This window comes from Taudactylus pleione, unplaced genomic scaffold (assembly GCF_031769625.1).
Source record: "Taudactylus pleione unplaced genomic scaffold, aTauple2 ptg000547l, whole genome shotgun sequence".
In the NCBI taxonomy this organism is placed as follows: Eukaryota; Metazoa; Chordata; class Amphibia; order Anura; family Myobatrachidae; genus Taudactylus; species Taudactylus pleione.
In genome coordinates this window covers 2,990,155-3,009,449 of record NW_028284949.1, presented here as the reverse complement: position 1 = coordinate 3,009,449, position 19,295 = coordinate 2,990,155, and the positions used below count along the sequence as shown (strand labels likewise).

General features: G+C 43.7%; 1 protein-coding gene across 1 annotated transcript; it reads left to right on the top strand.

The window, feature by feature from the left end:
• The first annotated feature begins 9,424 nt into the window (after positions 1-9,424).
• On the top strand, positions 9,425-18,495 carry LOC148500778 (uncharacterized). Its single transcript, XM_088451342.1, has 8 exons — positions 9,425-9,502; positions 9,940-10,062; positions 11,072-11,228; positions 11,649-11,840; positions 12,162-12,285; positions 14,054-14,151; positions 14,257-14,368; positions 16,398-18,495. Exons 3-8 carry the CDS (start codon positions 11,151-11,153, stop codon positions 17,948-17,950), a joined length of 2,157 nt encoding a protein of 718 aa, XP_088307468.1. The 5' UTR covers positions 9,425-9,502; positions 9,940-10,062; positions 11,072-11,150; the 3' UTR covers positions 17,951-18,495.
• The last annotated feature ends 800 nt before the right edge of the window (positions 18,496-19,295 follow it).

The following is a 19,295-nucleotide window of genomic DNA, read 5'->3' as shown; positions in this document are numbered from 1 at the left end:
CATAATCCCAAATTGGAATCTTTACACCATCTGTTCCTATCGCAGGGTTCTGTCAACACTGCCATCCACTCACATTTGGTTCTAAAAACATATAGCATTTACATCAGCCAAGAAAATATTAAGATGTGCCAAGGTCAGTCTTTTAGTGAAAGATATGTGAATGCGGTGAGTCTTTTTAAAGTCCCCACTGAGTTTTGAAGATATGCACTAAGTCGCTTCACTTTTGTCCAATGTCCTGAGTACTGGAACCATGACACTGAACACCCAGATGTCAAGAGGAAACTCCGTTGCTAAGCAACCACTATAGGACAACGGTGTTGAGATTGTCCAATGCCACTTTGTCATTTATATGGTGTTTTTATATTCCACCATACACAGACACAACTAAACAACAGTATACACTGATCTAGTTTTCTTTCCATTTATAAGCACATTACTGGGAGTAAGTGATATCATTTATACACACCAATAAAACTGAGAAAGCACCAGGATAAAACTCCTTCCCCCTGGAACTGAAGTTGAACTGCTTATCCCTGGTCTTCACGACTAACGACACATGTGCCACAAGTAAGACTTCCTGTATGTGCAGATTCTGCCTATGTGCAGATCTCCAGCAATTAGAGTTGTATAGAAACAATTGGGTTTGCGTAACACTCTGAATTAAGTACATTGTCAACATTCTTTGAAATATCAAACAATGAAGTCCTGTTACCATATGGATGGCCTGATTTAGAGATGGACTGTATTGATGGCCTTGTCCCCCCTGGAAAACGGGGGTGAAAGGCCGGATGGTGGCCAGCCACACCTGCGGCTTGGGGGATCTGCAAGCGAGATCTCAAGACCCGTTCTGCACATGCACAGAGCCCAGAATATCTGAGATGTACGCAACCCATCAAGTTTGTGTACATCTCTGAATCAGGCTGCTGTGAGCTTCAATCTCTATTTTCATGAAGTGAATCTTCTCTTAGCTCTTGTGTAGACATTGGCTTATGTCCAGCAGCTTCGGCACACAGTTGTGACTGACACCATTTCATATCCAGACCTTTTGGTGGGTCCCTTTTGTTCTTATTCATGGACCATGAACACAAACACTTGCTGGTCTACTGCACATATTCCAGCTTGGTTTGTCCTATTGGACCATTTCTGTGACTGTCTTTCCAATTGACTACCTGCTGCTTCTTGGCTTAGGGATGACCATCAACTATCGATAGTTAGCAAATATCGATGGTTTACTTACAATGGTTGATTGATTTGTTATTGATGGCAGAGAGCAAAAGGTTTTCTGTCATCGATGGAAAAGTGTAACCCAATGGTTTTTTTATGCTCCTGACACAGCTTAGCCCCGCCCCCTGGCAGTGCGCTTAGCCCCGCTTCCTGTCTTTTATTGGTCAGCCGTGCATATGGCAGAGGTGGCCATCGAGTGGTGCAAACCATCGATTGATCCCCATAGATGGTTATTGTACCATCAATGGTTATCACTGATGGCACCACCGATGGTGGCCATCGATGGACATCCCTAGCTTGGCCCCACATTTAATAAAGGAACCCCACATTGCATTATTAATCCCTATTTAGATCCTTATAATTGTCACTTCCAACCCCAGATTAAATTCATAGGCTCCACATTCTAAATTAGTCCAATAAGTAGCATAAATATGAGGTAGTATGATTAGAGTAGAGGTTACCATGTGTGACTCACAGCACTGAGATCTTGGGTTCAAATCCCAACACCGCCCTGTGTGCAGTTTGTATATCCACCCCATGCTTGTGTGGGTTTCCTCCAGGCACTCCGGATTTCTCTCATAATCCAAAAATATACCGCTAGGTTAATTGGCCCGGACAAAAAATTAACCCAAGTGTGAATGTGTACATGTGGTAGGGAATATAGATTATAAACTCCACTGGGGCTGGGACTGATGTGATTGTCCAAATATAAAGTGCTGCAGAATATGTGTCCGCTCTATAAATAACTGGTAATACATAAATAAAAAATAAAATCATATGATACTACCAAGACTCTAGTATCACCACTTGCAGTAGTTTTCCATCACTATTACTCAGGCAGCTGCCACTAATTATACCGGAGATCTTTACAAATACCACATAGTGGGGCAGATGTATGAAGCTCTGGGAAGTGATAAAGTGCAGAGAGATAAACGACTAACCAATCAGCTCCCATCTGTCATTTTTCAAACATAGCCTGTAATATGACAGTTGGGAGCTGATTGGTTGGTCGATTATCACTCTCCACTTTATCACTTTCCAGAGCTTCATACATCTGCCCTAATTACACCATTTATATTATATTATAATATTATATATTTAATTAAGAATTGTTTGCAGAGAGCCTCACCTACATTCACAGGCAATACTGCTAACAGCGTCATGGCCTCACTAGTCCATTTTACAGTGGACAATGGGATTCATTCAGAGATGAACGCAATGATTACGGAGGCACTTTGAGCGATTGTTTGCCATTGTGCATACGTATAAGCCGCACTGCAATTGCATTGCGATTACAGGCACACATAGGAATCCATTGCAAAATGAGTGACAGGTGACTTTGGGGGTGGTCAGAAAAACACATATGGGTATGTACATTAGAATGCTGTTTTATGGGCGTACATAAATTAGCCACTGTGAGTGCATACGCAGCACAAGAACCCTCTGCTTGTGAGGAGAGCTGCAGAGTCTGCAACTGGTCAGACCTGCGGCAAGGGCAAGATGGCCACTGATCGACTATGTTACCGATATTTACGCAGGTATGCGTTGTCGCGCCAGGTGAGAAGGCAGCAGTGGGCGTCTTTACGCTCGGGTGATCTTTGCACACAGCATATTTTCACAGCTGCAATCGCATTAGCCTCTATCTGTCACACTCTGCTCAAATTGTGTGACATATTACCATTTGCTGCAGGTCAGGATTTCTGCCTGACCTTGTTCGAGAACTATGCATAACAAGCGGAATTGGGCTTGTTTTTTTAGCAAGTTGCTTGTTTTTTTTTGCAAGTTGCTTGTTTGTGGGCTTGTTTTTTAAGGTTGCTTGTTTTTGGGCTTGTTTATTTTGTGTGCATTGCCAAGGCACCCCTGGAGGTAAGTAAGTGTGTGTCTGTGCGTGTGTGTGTTTTGCACTGGTAGTAACAGAGAGAGGGGAGGTTGTGTCTGGGGCATAGAGGGCAGTAGCTGGAGTACAGGGTGAAGTTGGAGGGGGCAGGCAAGAAGGTGAGGTAAACTAGATGATAGAAATGAGGCAGGTACATGGGGGTGAGTTAAAATGACTTAGGCTGTTAAAAAGGGTATGGTCCAATCATAAATGTGTACCTTAGCTAAAAGAGGTGGTGCACTTGGGGCCTGATTAAGAGAAGGACATTAATGCATACGTAATGCAGCTGTGAAAATATGCTAATGGTTGCTTAGATCACCCGAGCATAGGGACGTCCAATGCTGCCTTCTCCCTCTGTGTACAACGTCGCTTATGTGTGTAAATATCGGTAACATCAACTCAACTTTCCGGCTACTGCGAATCCTTCCAGGTACTGCTGGGTTCCCGTGAAATGCGCAGGCAAACCATTGTGCATGTGCATTACACCGGCCCACCAGGGAGTGGAGAACCCCGCCGATGAGAAGGACTTCATGGGATCTCGCTGGAGGGGTAAGTATTGATAAATACCAGTGGCATTTTCTTTGTATCACAGTGATACTAAATGAAAATTGCCGCTGGTATTTTTATTCATTTATAAATGTGGCTCAGTGCTGTTATATTTGGTAGGAGAGCCGGACAAAAGAGGATTGTAAAAAAAAAAAATTATATATATATATATATATATATATATACATACAGTGCTCAAAAAAATAAAGGGAAGACTAAAATAACACATCCTAGATCTGAATGAATGAAATATTCTTATTAAATACTTTGTTCTTTACATAGTTGAATGTGCTGACACCAAAATCACACAAAAATTATGATTGGAAATCAAATTTATTAACCCATGGAGGTCTGGTTTTGGAGCCACCCTCAAAATTAAAGTGGAAAAACACACTACAGGCTGCTCCAACTTTGATGTAATGTCCTTAAAACAAGTCAAACTGAGGCTCAGTAGTGTGTGTGGCCTCCACGTGCCTGTATGACCTCCCTACAATGCCTGGGCATGCTCCTGATAAGGTGGCGGATGGACTCCTGAGGGATCTCCTCCCAGACCTGGACTAAAGCATCTGCCAACTCCTGGACAGTCTGTGGTGCAACGTGGCGTTGGTGGATGGAGCGAGACATGACGTCCCAAATGTGCTCAATTGGATTCAGGTCTGGGGAACGGGCGGGCCAGTCCATAGCATCAATGCCTTCATCTTGCAGGAACTGCTCACACACTCGAGCCACATGAGGTCTAGCATTGTCTTGCATTAGGAGGAACCCAGGGCCAACCGCACCAACATATGGTCTCACAAGGGGTCTGAGGATCTCATCTCGGTACCTAATGGCAGTCAGGCTACCTCTAGCGAGCACATGGAGGGCTGTGCGGCCCCCCAAAGAAATGCCATCCCACACCATTACTGACCCACTGCCAAACCGATCATGCTGGAGGATGTTGCAGGCAGCAGAACGTTCTCCTTGACGTCTCCAGACTCTGTCACGTCTGTCACATGTGCTCAGTGTGAACCTGCTTTCATCTGTTAAGAGCACAGGGCGCCAGTGGGGAATTTGCCAATCTTGGTGTTCTCTGGCAAATGCCAAACGTCCTGCACGGTGTTGGGCTGTAAGCACAACCCCCACCTGTGGACGTCGGGCCCTCATACCACCCTCATGGAGTCTGTTTCTGGCTGTTTGAGCAGACACATGCACATTTGTGGCCTGCTGGAGGTCATTTTGCAGGGCTCTGGCAGTGCTCCTCCTTGCACAAAGGCGGAGGTAGCGGTCCTGCTGCTGGGTTGTTGCCCTCTACGGCCTCCTCCACGTCTCCTGATGTACTGGCCTGTCTCTTGGTAGCGCCTCCATGCTCTGGACACTACGCTGACAGACACAGCAAACCTTCTTGCCACAGCTCCCATTGATGTGCCATCCTGGATGAGTTGCACTACCTGAGCCACTTGTGTGGGTTGTAGACTCCGTCTCATGCTACCACTAGAGTGAAAGCACCGCCAGCATACAAAAGTGACCAAAACATCAGCCAAAAAGCATAGGAACTGAGAAGTGGTCTGTGGTCACCACCTGCAGAACCACTCCTTTATTCGAGGTGTCTTGCTAATTGCCTATAATTTCCACCTGTTGTCTATTCCATTTGCACAACAGCATGTGAAATTGATTGTCAATCATTGTTGCTTGCTAAGTGGACAGTTTGATTTCACAGAAGTGTGAATGACTTGGAGTTACATTGTGTTGTTTAAGTGTTCCCTGTATTTTTTTGAGCAGTATATATATATATATATATATATATATACACATATACTGTAAATAGATATACACACACACATATACTGTATGTATATATATATATATATATACATACATAGGTTTATATATATATATGTTTAGATATATATGCATATGTTTATATATATATATATATATATATATATGTATATATATATATATAATATATATACACAAACACACATGTAAGTATTGATAAATACCAGTGGCAAAAGAGGATTGTAAAAAAAATAAATAATATATATATATATATATATATATATATATATATACACAAACACACATATACTGTAAATAGATATACACACACATATACTGTAAATGTATACACACACATATACTGTATATATATATATATATATATATATATATATATAAACATGTTTATATATATACACAAACACACATGTGTGTGTATGTATATATATATATATATATATATATATATATCTCTCAAGATAGCTATATACGTGCTGTATATGCTCACACACAGATGTAATATACTGTACTGTAAATGTATAATGTACCAGGAGCAGGACAGGCAGTCAGGTCACAGGGCTGGTTTGGCTCAGGCTGTATGTGCTGGGCTTTTCTTTTTTAGCGCTGGGGACTGTCACAATACGTCAGATCCCCGGCGGCAACTGCAGGAGCAGAGCGGACACAGGCGCTGGGGGAGAGATGACCAGAGGTGAGTGGAGACAGAGAGACCTCCCCCTACCGGCCCAACTTCTTTTCGCTCTTCACTATGGCCCGCGCGGCAGCGCCGCAGCTGCCAGTGCCGGCGTACCATGAGTCAGTCTGACTCACAGTTTGTACCTGACTGGGGGGCGGCTGCAGGCCCCTTCATAGTGGCGGCTCGACCGTGGTGCCAGGTACCGGCCGCCGCTAGTTCCATCAGACCAGCGTCCATTTCAGTTGCTGTCCCTGCCAAAAATCTCCTCCGGCCTTAGGCTTGGAATGCCCCTAGGCATTTGCCTATGTTGCCTGGGCCTAGGGCCGGCTCTGCACGCGGTGCAGTCTGTGTCACAGTGACACAGACTGCACGCGGCCCGCATGACGCTGCAGCCCGGGGGGGCACATGGCACCTTGCCCCCCGGCCCAGCCTGCCACTGGTGTGAGAACTGGTTGTACTACTGAGCTGCTTACACTAAGTGGGATCTGCAACCCACTAAAGATGCAATATAGAAAAGGAAAAAAGTGTAGCGCTGGTAGACAATAATAATCATTTAATTAACCACAATGTAATATACATGCACATAAACATATAGTTAAATGATCCTGATAGATGTTTGTACCTTGCACCTTTATACACAAAACATCTATCAGGATCATCTAATTATATGTTTATGTGCATGTATATTACATTGTGGTTAATTAAATGATTATTGTTGTCTACCAGCGCTACACTTTTTTCCTTTTCTATCTTCCCTTTGCGACAGGTCTGACCGCAAACACTCCAGCTCTCCTCGCACGCTGAGTGCTTTCATGTTGCGAATGCAATCGCAATGGCTAATTTATGCACGCCCATGAAACGGTGTTCAAATGATCAGACACGTTTTTCTGAACTCACCCGTTACCTCCCCAAATGCTGATTACCTGTCACTCACTTTTCGAGTGGATCCTCTGTGCGAACGTAATCACAAAGCAATCGCGGCACGTGCGCATTGCAGCTTATACACATGCGCAGTGGCAAACAATCGCTCGACCTGTGTAAATATTGCCATGGTTGCAGAAGTGGGAGTTTGTTTACTTCCCTGGAAGATGTGTTCACCCAGTCCCATATTTTGCCTGCCCCAGACTTTAACAATAAATGAATTATTCAGACTGATACCTCCCTGTTAAGTCTATACATTGTACTGAGCCAGGAGGAAAACATCTTGTGGTTCATTTGTTATTGGTGTTAAAAAATATACAGTATATATATATATATATAAGTGCTTCGCCTATCATAGAAAAAAAATTAAATGACCAATAAACAATTAATATTGACCGTAGAATATAATTAATACATAATATTGCTCTCTTAAAAAAACAAACAATTTATTCCCTTAGATATTAATAAAACAGTATTCCCATCATAAAATAATTATTAATGTTACAGTATCTGCCTCCTTATTCAACACATAATGATTGCCCTCATTATAAGTGTATTGTGATTCCTCTCCTTCTGATTGGCCAGATAGCTGCGGTAATTTAATGTCGGTTTTAATAAAAAAAGTAAATTAAAAAAAATCAGAAAACCCTAGCAGTAAATTCAGTGGTTTTTGTGCATAAATTTGCCAGCAAAATACACGGGTCCACTACCGTGCTCTTTACCAGGATCGGGCCGAGACCCGGGACTTGATAGACCAGGCAATTTCCTGGATCTTAAATCTGAATGGGGTATTAGTAAATGTAACCCCTAGTCACCCTCTTTTCAGCAGCTACAAATACATACAGAAAGCCCATTAAAATGCTCACTCAGCCCAAGCTCTATTCAGACTGGTATGGTTCCAACTATAACCGTATGTGGTTCCCTTCCTAAAGTGTTTAACCCCACCAGGCTTACTGTACATAAGGGTCCCTTTACCATAGTGGGAACTAGCCCCAGTCTTCAGCACGGCGCTGGAGCTTATAGGAGGCGGAACCTGCAAAAAATGACCAATCAGGTTGACCTCTTCCCTATGATAGCACTGGGGCTGTTCTTGGCACCTCAGGGCCAGTAAGTGCTAAGCTAATAGTTATATGTAAATAATGAATTGGAAATGTTTTTCCCATGTTACAGCCAATCAGACGCTAGTTACCTACCCTCCAACATGACCCGTTCCATTAGGTACAAAATGCTCTGCTCCTGGACTTCCCACCTAATTAATGATTGCAGACACCTGTGTTGAACTAGGTAATTGATGACAGGTATTTCAGCACAGGTGGCTGCAATCATAAATTAAGAGGGAAGTCCAGGAGCAGAGCATGTTGTACCTAATGGAATGGGTCATGTTGGAGGGTCTGTAGTTACTGTAACTGGATGAGTATGTATTGACCCCTCCAGGTCGGTTTAGTGGATGTTAATTAAAAAAACAAATTGGAAGTCTCGCTCGCATTTTAGTGGTGATTTATTATGTGTATTTGGGAGATTTTTTACAACATTTGGGGATTTTGAGGGCTTTTTTTTTTTTTTTTTTGAAAGGCGGCGATTATAATGCGCCATTACCTGTAATACATTTAGAGATTTGACAATCACTGTGTAACTCACCAAACGATAGTTTTGTTATGGTTTCAGCAAATCTGCATTTACTTGGATTCCCCCCTAAAACGCATATATGCAAATACACATTAGTCAGTGACATATATGGGGTCTATGTATCAAGCAGTGAAAAGTGTGGAGAAGTGGACCAGTGGAGAAGTTGCCCAAAGCAACCAATCAGCTTTCAAGTAGCATTTATCAAGTACAGTCTATAAAATAATAAGTAGGAGCTGATTGGTTGCTATGGGCAACTTCTCCACTGGTCCACTTCTCCACACTTTTCACTGCTTGATAAATAGACCAAAGTGAGTGACACCTGCTCTAACACTAATGAGGGAATAGTGCATTGTTGTGACCCCAAGGTAAGTGACATGGCTACCCTTACCCTACCCAATGTGCAGTTGTGCACAGCACCCTATTTAACTTTCACCTTGCTGACTATATCGATCGATCAACACATTGCAATCACTTTTTGTCCTTCGTACAAGGGACTATCGGCCATTTTGTTGTGGGCCAGCAATTTTACAGAAATTACAAGAAAATGACTCTCACTGTCCAGACCCATCCACCTCACACCCCACCTTTCTCCCGTTATTTCACTTTACACCCCACGACTCCAGCAATACGTTCAAAAACAAACACTAGGATTAGATTTAACAGCGGCGGCCATTTTCCTGTGGCCCATGGAAGTAAACGATGAAATCTGCACACTGGTCTCGTTTACGTTCCGTGACTACAGACTTACAGGACTACAACTCCCACAATGCATTGCTGTACTCTATTTCCTGTTATGGCAGCAGAGCAGATGTGGACAGCAGGATTTCTGCTGTTACTGACACAGACACAGGGAAGAGGTAATAAAAACCCCTTTTAGCTATTATTATTATTATTACTGAGTTTCTGCTGGAAGAGATAATAACCCTGATATTATTATCATTATTACAGTGCTCAATGTCTCCTGGGAAGTGGTCATTACTAATAGTATTATTGTTACTACTATTATTACTGAGCTCAGTTTCAACTGAAAGAGATTATTATTATTTGTTATGTGTCTTACATAGAGTTGCTATAATATCCCTTTAATCAGGGACAGGAATGAATAATACAGGTTCTGTGGCTGGATGACTTCATGTCTGCATTTCACCTGGTTTAATCAGCCACAGAGCCTGTGTAATTCATACGTGCCCCTGATTACAGGGATATTATAGAAACCCTAGTATGACCGTAATGAGGATATCACTGTAGAAATCTCAGGCACTCACCTTAACCCCTTATGTTCTATATTGTGTAGGGGAGACCACCGTCCTTGTCCTGTGTGGATACTGGATCAAGCTTCACTTGTTATCGGGTGGTTTACATTGCCGCTAACGACCCGGTCGTTGATCGATGGACTAAGCCAGCGGTTCTGGACATTGTAAGTTGCATGTAAATCCTTAATCCACCCGCTGTCTGTTTTCTATCGTATAACGATAATTACTGTCGGCCTCTCCATGTCTGTAGTTTCATAGTAACATCATGTGGGACTCTTTCTGGAGACAGATAGGGGCCGATCCTCTATAGCTGGGTACACACTGGGCGATATATAGATCGGCTGTTCAATCGAACGGCAAGTATATCGCGAGCGCATTGGCGGGTGTTTCCCCCCCAGATATATCTTTGAACTACGTCATTTACAGACATATCACATCTGCTCTGTAGCACAGCAGATTACCGGTATACTGTATCAGCAGATATATCGGTGAAACTGCTGGCGTGATCGCCCGTACACTTGCTGCAGGGACAGCCGGTGACTGACAGCTCAACTGGGTGGGCAAATTCAAATGCCCGCCCAGTTGTGATGTCAAGGAACATACATCGAGTGGCCGATCACTATAGCTTACCTCGTCGGCTACTGTGTCAGCGGATCCGTCGGCACTGTGTGTGCCGATCTGATTAACATAACTCCCTGGTAGACAATGAGATTTACTGATTCATTGTTTTGGACAGTTCATATCCTGTAATTGTCACTTAAGGCTTAAATGATAATTACATATTTTGACTTGGAGAACTGATTAATTGGGTCCTGAAATATTAACCTTTTATAATATATACACAGCTGAGCTATTAAGCATATTAACATAAGAGTTTGATGCTGTTGATCATTTAATTACCTATATAGAAGCTGCTGCTGTAAGGCGCAATATTGACTGGTAAATAAGGATTAATATCCCATTGTATGGTGCTTGGTATAAATTTATGTATTTTTAGCTCTAGGTTACATTCCTGACTCCAAATAAAGTAGTTACTTTTATTATATAACATTATCTGCATTAATATATCATCTGCATTATTTAAGCTTATACCCAACATATTCAGTGGTAATTTATCTTGATCCATTTAATTATGTGATACACTTTTTTATCATTAATTTTACTGCATTACAGGATCTTCTCTGTTGATGTCTCCTCGTGATTAATCTCCTCAATAAAATCCACAGTCTATTCCCTGATTGATACACTGATTATGGACAAGAACAGAAACAAGATGGCTGACAGGATATTAAATCTTACGTTTCAGATCATTTACCTGCTGACTGGGGAGGTGAGGGAGTCTGGGAGTGTCACAGTGACATCACTCTTATCTCTATTACTAACACAGGGACCTGACTGGGGAGGTGAGGGAGTCTGGGAGTGTCACAGTGACATCACTATTATCTCTATTACTAACACAGGGACCTGACTGGGGACGTGAGAGAGTCTGGGAGTGTCACAGTGACATCACTATTATCTCTATTGCTAACACAGGGACCTGACTGGGGAGGTGAGGGAGTCTGGGGATGTCACAGTGACATCATTCTTTCATTGATAATAAAACGGAGCTGACTAAATAGAATAGGGATACTGGGTGTGTTACAGTAACATTGGGTTTACCTTTGCTAATAAAACAGGGACATGAATGTAGAGGTGAGGGATTCTTATAATAAATATTGTGCTATTTATCAGTGTCTCTGCCAATACACAGGATTACACAGTAGTGGAGAAGACATCCGGTGAGCGTGTGATACCCAGCAGCCATCCCTGTGTGTCAGGAAGACTGAGCAGGACCCAGAACCCCATCACGGTGCCTCCACCTCACTCACTGATACATGAGAGACACAATGACCAGAAGATCCTGGAACTCACCAACAAGATTATTCAGCTGCTGACTGGAGAGGTGACTGCTGGGAATGGGACATTATACAGTAACACCAGGGGATGTGTCTGGGTGATGACTGGAGAGGTGACTGCTGGGAATGGGACATTATACAGTAGATGACTGGAGAGGTGACTGCTGGGAATGGGAGATTATACAGTAACACCAGGGGATGTGTCTGGGTGATGACTGGAGAGGTGACTGCTGGGAATGGGACATTACACAGTAACCCCAGGGGATGTGTCTGGGTGATGACTGGAGAGGTGACTGCTGGGAATGGGACATTATACAGTAACACCAGGGGATGTGTCTGGGTGATGACTATATCATTGTGTGTGTCAGGTTCCTATAAGGTGTGAGGACGTCACTGTCTATTTCTCCATGGAGGAGTGGGAGTATATAGAAGGACACAGGAGTCTGTACAAGGACGTGATGATGGAGGATCACCGGCCCCTCACATCACTGGGTAAGAGGAGACTTTCATGTATTGTAATGGAGAGAGCAGCTATGGGGCCACCTATATACACAGCATCTGATAATCACATACAGTCAGGTGCATAAATATTGGGCCATTGACAGAATTTTCATATTTTGGCCTCTATTCACCACCACAATGGTTTTGAAATGAAACAAACAAAATGTGCTTTAACTGCAGACTTTCAGATTTAATTTGAGGGTAATTACATCCAAATCGGGTGAATGGTGTAGGAATTACAACGGTTTCTATATGTGCCTCCCACTTTTTAAGGGGCCAAAAGTAATGGGACTATCAACTCAAAAGCTATTTCATGGACAGTTGTGGGCTATTCCCTCGTTATTTCATTATCAATTAAGCAGGTAAAAGGTCTGGAGTTGATTCTAGGTGTGACATTTGCATTTGGAATCAGTTGCTGTCAACTCTCAATATGAGATGCAAAGAGCTGTCACTATCAGTGAAGCAAGCCATCATTAGGCTGAAAATCAAAACAAACCCATCAGAGAGATAGCAAAAACATTAGGTGTGACCAAATCAACTGTTTGGAACATTCTTAAAAAGAAAGAACGCACCGGAGAGCTCAGCAACACCAAAAGACCCGGAAGACCACGGAAAACAACTGTGGCAGATGACAGAAGAATTATTTCCCTGGTGAAGAAAAACCCCTTCACAACAGTTGGCCAAATCAAGAACACTCTCCAGGAGGTAGGTGCATATGTGTAAAAGTCAACAATCAAGAAAAGACTTCACAAGAGTGAATATAGAGGGTTCACCACAAGATGTAAACCATTGGTGAGCCACAAAAACAGGAAGACCAGATTACAGTTTGCCAAACAACATCTAAAAAAGCCATTACAGTTCTGGAACAACATCCTATGGACAGATGAGACAAAGATCAACTTGTACCAGAGTGATGGGAAGAGAAGAGTATGGAGAAGGAAAGGAACTGCTCATGATCCAAAACATACCACCTCATCAGTGAAGTATGGTGGTGGTAGTGTCATGGCGTGGGCATGTATGGCTGCCAATGGAACTGGTTCCCTTGTATTTATTGATGATGTGACTGCTGACAAAAGCAGTAGAATGAATTCTGAAGTGTTTCGGGCAATATTATATGCTCATATTCAGTCAAATGCTTCAGAACTCATTGGACGGAGCTTCACAGTGCAGATGGACAATGACCCGAAGCATACTGCAAAAGCAACCAAAGAATTTTTTAAGGCTAAAAAGCGGAATGTTATGCAATGGCCAAGTCAATCCCCTGACCTGAATCTGATTGAGCGTGCATTTCACTTGATGAAGACAAAACTGAAGGGAAAATGCCCCAAGAACAAGCAGGAACTGAAGACATTTGCAGTAGAGGCCTGGCAGAGCATCACCAGGGATGAAACCCAGCGTCTGGTGATGTCTATGTGTTCCAGACTTCAGGCTGTAATTGCCTGCAAAGGATTTGCAACAAAGTATTAAAAAGTGAAAGTTAGATTTAGGATTGTTTAGTTTGTCCCATTACTTTTGGCTCCTTAAGAAGTGGGAAGCACATATAAAAATCGTTGTAATTCCTACACCGTTCACCTGATTTGGATGTAATTACCCTGAAATTAAATCTGAAAGTCTGCAGTTAAAGCACATCTTGTTTGTTTCATTTCAAAGCCATTGTGGTGGTGAATAGAGGCCAAAATATGAAAATTCTGTCAATGTCCCAATATTTATGCACCTGACTGTATGTACAGTGTAATCAGTCACTGTGTGTCTCCTACAGATGGGGCCAGTAACAGGAATACCCCAGAGAGATGTCCCCGTCCTCTTTATTCCCAGGATGTTACAGAGGAGAATCACAGTGTCCTACAGGAGGATCAGGTAGGTGGAACTACTAAGGGTCTCACCAAATGTGATATATGATTTATAGAGAAGCTGTGTGCAATATATATACTGATTTTATTCTGGTTAATGTCATCTATTTAGGGTGAAGTTCTGATTGATATTAATGTAGAAGATATAAAAGAGGAAGAGGAGACATTTGTGAGAGGTGATCAGCAGTGTAAGGAGGAGGAAATCCCTACAGCTATCAGCACAGGTGAGTAATAATCACTAAGTACAGGACAGTCACATATTCTCATTGTTCTGTCACTACAGCCATCTCTTATCCTACACCCTCCCCTGTCACTACAGCCATCTCTTATCCTACACCCTCCTCTGTCACTACAGCCATCTCTTATCCTACACCCTCCTCTGTCACTACAGCACTCTCTTATCCTACACCCTCCTCTGTCACTACAGCAATCTCTTATCCTACACCCTCCTCTGCCACTACAGCCTTCTCTTATCCTACACCCTCCTCTGTCACTACAGCAATCTCTTATCCTACACTCTCCTCTGTCACTACAGCAATCTCTTATCCTACACCCTCCTCTGTCACTACAGCACTCTCTTATCCTACACCCTCCTCTGTCACTACAGCCATCTCTTATCCTACACTCTCCTCTGTCACTACAGCAATCTCTTATCCTACACCCCCTCTGTCACTACAGTACTCTCTTATCCTACACCCCCTCTGTCACTACAGCACTCTCTTATCCTACACCCCCTCTGTCACTACAGCAATCTCTTATCCTACACCCTCCTCTGTCACTACAGCCATCTCTTATCCTACACCCTCCTCTGTCACTACAGCAATCTCTTATCCTACACCCTCCTCTGTCACTACAGCACTCTCTTATCCTACACCCTCCTCTGTCACTACAGCCATCTCTTATCCTACACCCTCCTCTGTCACTACAGCACTCTCTTATCCTACACCCCCTCTGTCACTACAGCACTCTCTTATCCTACACCCCCTCTGTCACTACAGCACTCTCTTATCCTACACCCTCCTCTGTCACTACAGCCATCTCTTATCCTACACTCTCCTCTGTCACTACAGCAATCTCTTATCCTACACCCCCTCTGTCACTACAGAACTCTCTTATCCTACACCCCCTCTGTCACTACAGCACTCTCTTATCCTACACCCCCTCTGTCACTACAGCAATCTCTTATCCTACACCCTCCTCTGTCACTACAGCCATCTCTTATCCTACACCCTCCTCTGTCACTACAGCCATCTCTTATCCTACACCCTCCTCTGTCACTACAGCAATCTCTTATCCTACACCCTCCTCTGTCACTACAGCACTCTCTTATCCTACACCCTCCTCTGTCACTACAGCCATCTCTTATCCTACACCCTCCTCTGTCACTACAGCACTCTCTTATCCTACACCCCCTCTGTCACTACAGCACTCTCTTATCCTACACCCCCTCTGTCACTACAGCACTCTCTTATCCTACACCCCCTCTGTCACTACAGCACTCTCTTATCCTACACCGTCATCTGTCACTACAGCCATCTCTTATCCTACACCCTCCTCTGTCACTACAGCCATCTCTTATCCTACACCCTCCTCTGTCACTACAGCCATCTCTTATCCTACACCCTCCTCTGTCACTACAGCCATCTCTTATCCTACACCCTCCTCTGTCACTACAGCCATCTCTTATCCTACACCCTCCTCTGTCACTACAGCCATCTCTTATCCTACACCCTCCTCTGTCACTACAGCAATCTCTTATCCTACACCCTCCTCTGTCACTACAGACTATTGAGGGAAAGTATCTGCCCAGTGCCCCCCTCACATCATGTCACTGTGTGTTACCAGCCCAGAGATCTGACCAGTCTCCTCCCCACACTCTCTGGTGTATCTCATACATCAGGAGCCATCAGTCCCTATTATACTCCTTCTCTCCTCCTCACACACATCTCCCCTCCCTCGACTCACCTCTACAGAGCAGAGAGCGACACCCCAGGCAGGAAAGAGGAATTGCATGGGTTGTGACAGGTGCAGGGTACTAGAATGAACACTTTGCAGATGTGGGCCGAGGCAATGTTTGTGACATGTCAAAATCAGACCCAATCCTGGTGGCTACAGTAGAACGCAGACCCTAGTCCTAGTGGACAGTGTAAGAAAAAAAGTTTATAAAGTGTTCATAAATTGCTGCATCCTAATTTCTGGGCAGTGTGATGTCATCAATTAGTAACTTCATATTTACATGTTTTAATCTATCAGGACTCACCAGCTGGAATACCTCGGCGGTACCCCAAGTGTTCTCTCCAGATTGCAGCATCAGACAAGATTCTTCAGGGGAATATCCCATTAGCCCGAATAAACGGGTAAACATACTCAGTACGGATATATCCCCTGATCCCCCGATTGATGAGAAATGTTCCCCCGATAACTCGGATATTGTTATACATAGAGTAGGCCATGCAGGTGATAAAATATATCAGTGCTCTGCGTGTGGGAGATGTTTTACAAAGAAATCGAACCTTGTAGTACACCAGAGGATTCACAGGGGCGAGAAGCCATTTTCGTGTTCTGACTGTGGGAAACGGTACACACAGAAAACGCTTCTCCTCAGACATCATGTTTCCCATACCGGAGAAAAGTCTGTTACGTGTTCTGAATGTGGGATCTGCGTTGGCGGGAAATCAGAACTCGTTAAACACCGGAGAATTCATGGGGGCAAGAAGGCATTTCCGTGCACTGACTGTCCAAAGTGTTTTGCACAGAAAGCGGATCTAGCTAGTCACATGCGAATGCATACAGGCGAAAAGCCGTTCCCATGTCCTCAGTGTGATAAATATTTTACACGGAAATCGACCCTCGTTGACCATCAGAGAACTCACACGGGCGAGAGGCCATTTTTATGCTCTGACTGTGGGAAGTGTTTCACCCGGAAGTCATTTCTCAATGCTCATAGGCGAATACACGCAGGCGAGAAACCATTTTCCTGTTCGGAGTGTGGGAAACGGTTTACACAGAAGGCAGCTCTCCTTAAGCACCAAAAAGGCCACGCCTGCACAAAGCCTGTTGCGTGTCCTGAATGTGGAATTTGTTTCACACGAAAGCTACAACTGGTCAAACACCTGAGACTTCACACGGGGGAGAAACCGTTTAGGTGCTCCGAGTGTGGGAAATGTTTCTCACAGAAAGCGCATCTGGATACACATGCGAGAAGTCACACGGGTGAGAAGCCCTTTCCGTGTTCTCAGTGTAACAAATATTTTACACGGAAGTCGACCCTCGTTATTCACCAGAGAATTCACACGGGTGAGAGGCCGTTTTTGTGTGCCGAGTGTGGGAAATGTTTTGCACGGAAATCTTTTCTCATTAGACATAAGAGAACTCACACGGGTGAGAGGCCGTTTCCGTGCTCTGAGTGTGGTAAACGCTTTACACAGAAATCCTCTCTCGTTAAACATCAGAGAAATCACACGGGTGAAAAGCCTACTACGTGCGCTGACTGCGGGATGTATTTCGCGCGGAAATCAGAACTTGCTAAACATCGGAGAAATCACACGGACGAGAGGCCGTTTTCATGCTCCGTGTGTGGGAAATGTTTTTCCAGTAAAGCAGATCTCGTTAGACATGCGACAATTCATACAGGCGAGAAGCCGTTTCCATGTCATCAGTGTGAGAAGTATTTCACACGGAAGTCAACCCTGGTGAATCATCAGAAAATCCACACGCGGGAGAAGCCATTTTTCTGCTCCAATTGCGGGAAATGTTTTACACAGAGATCACTGCTCTTTAGACATCAGATCATTCACGCTCATTAGTGAGGCTGAAAATCGATTGAGGTATTTGATCGGCCATTTTACATTCAAAATCTTTTCCTCAGCCTGATGCAGGCTCCATTTTGATATCCGTCCCATTCCGTATTTATATAAACGTTTAATTTAACACCTTTTTTGATAGTGTTGTGTGTTGTATTTTTTTTATTTATTGTTTATCTGCTATTACCTTGGGAAATTGATATTAGTGGGGAGATGTGTCAAAGCTTTCAGAGAAATAAAGTGGAGAAGTTGCCCAAAACAACCAATCAGCTTCTAACTCTTATTTCATAGGCTGTGCTAGGTAAATGTCAGCTGAAAGCTGATTGGTTGCTATGGGCACCTTCTCCACAGTATCTCTCTCGATACATCTCCCCCTAAGTATCTGACTGTCATTAATTTTCTCATTTTAGCGTAACTTATTTTAGGCCAGAGTCGTATTTTCTTTATAAATGTACATTTTAATGTATTTTGAACATATTTTACATTATGTTGACTCTTTGTTCTGTGTCTTGGAACTTCTAATAATTGGGTGAAAGTAAAAAATATTGTCCCGACTGACTCTTCTGTTTCTTAGCGTGATGTCCTGGTTAGCACTGGTAGCGTGCAGGCGTGTGTAAGAGTTATACCCCTTTTCCACTGACTTGAAAATACCGAATTATTGCACATGATAGCGCAACAACCCAGGATTTTTGACAGTGGAAAAACTCACCCGGATCTAGTCACCCGGTAATCCTAACAGGGTTTTACATGAGACAGACCTGGGTGAGCTTCAGTGTAAACTGGTAACCCGGGTTGTCCGACCTGGGTCCCTTTTTCAGCATAGGGTGAGCCACAATCCGGCGCAAGGACATGTCACCTCCAAGCGCCAGCAATTTCACTCGTGTGCGGTGTGACCGGCGCCAATCCGGGAATAACCTGGATCGGCGCCGCCATGGAAATGGAGTCTGACCCAGTTTAGTAGAAAAGTGGTATAAGTCTACAAACGGACATCTATTCTTTGATGGTAATTTTGACACCTGTGTTAGGCTTGAATAAGGGGTGTAACTATAATAGGTGCAGGTGGTGCAATTGTTATTGGGCCCAGAAGCTTAAGGGACCCACCTCTCCTGTATCCAGCTTATGTTTGCCTCAGACGTATGACAGTGTTTCTGAGGAATGACGGTACTCCGTGATACGCAACTGCAGACCAATCAGGAGGAGTGTAGCTGGATCTAAGAACAGAGGGCCCGAGAGACAGAGGTGAATCCCAGCAAAGACAGCGGGTCAGCCCTGAAACGGTGGTTTGTTTGGAGCAACGCTTGCTGTGTGTCTTGTGTGTATGAGGGAGATGCGTCTATGTGCAGAATGA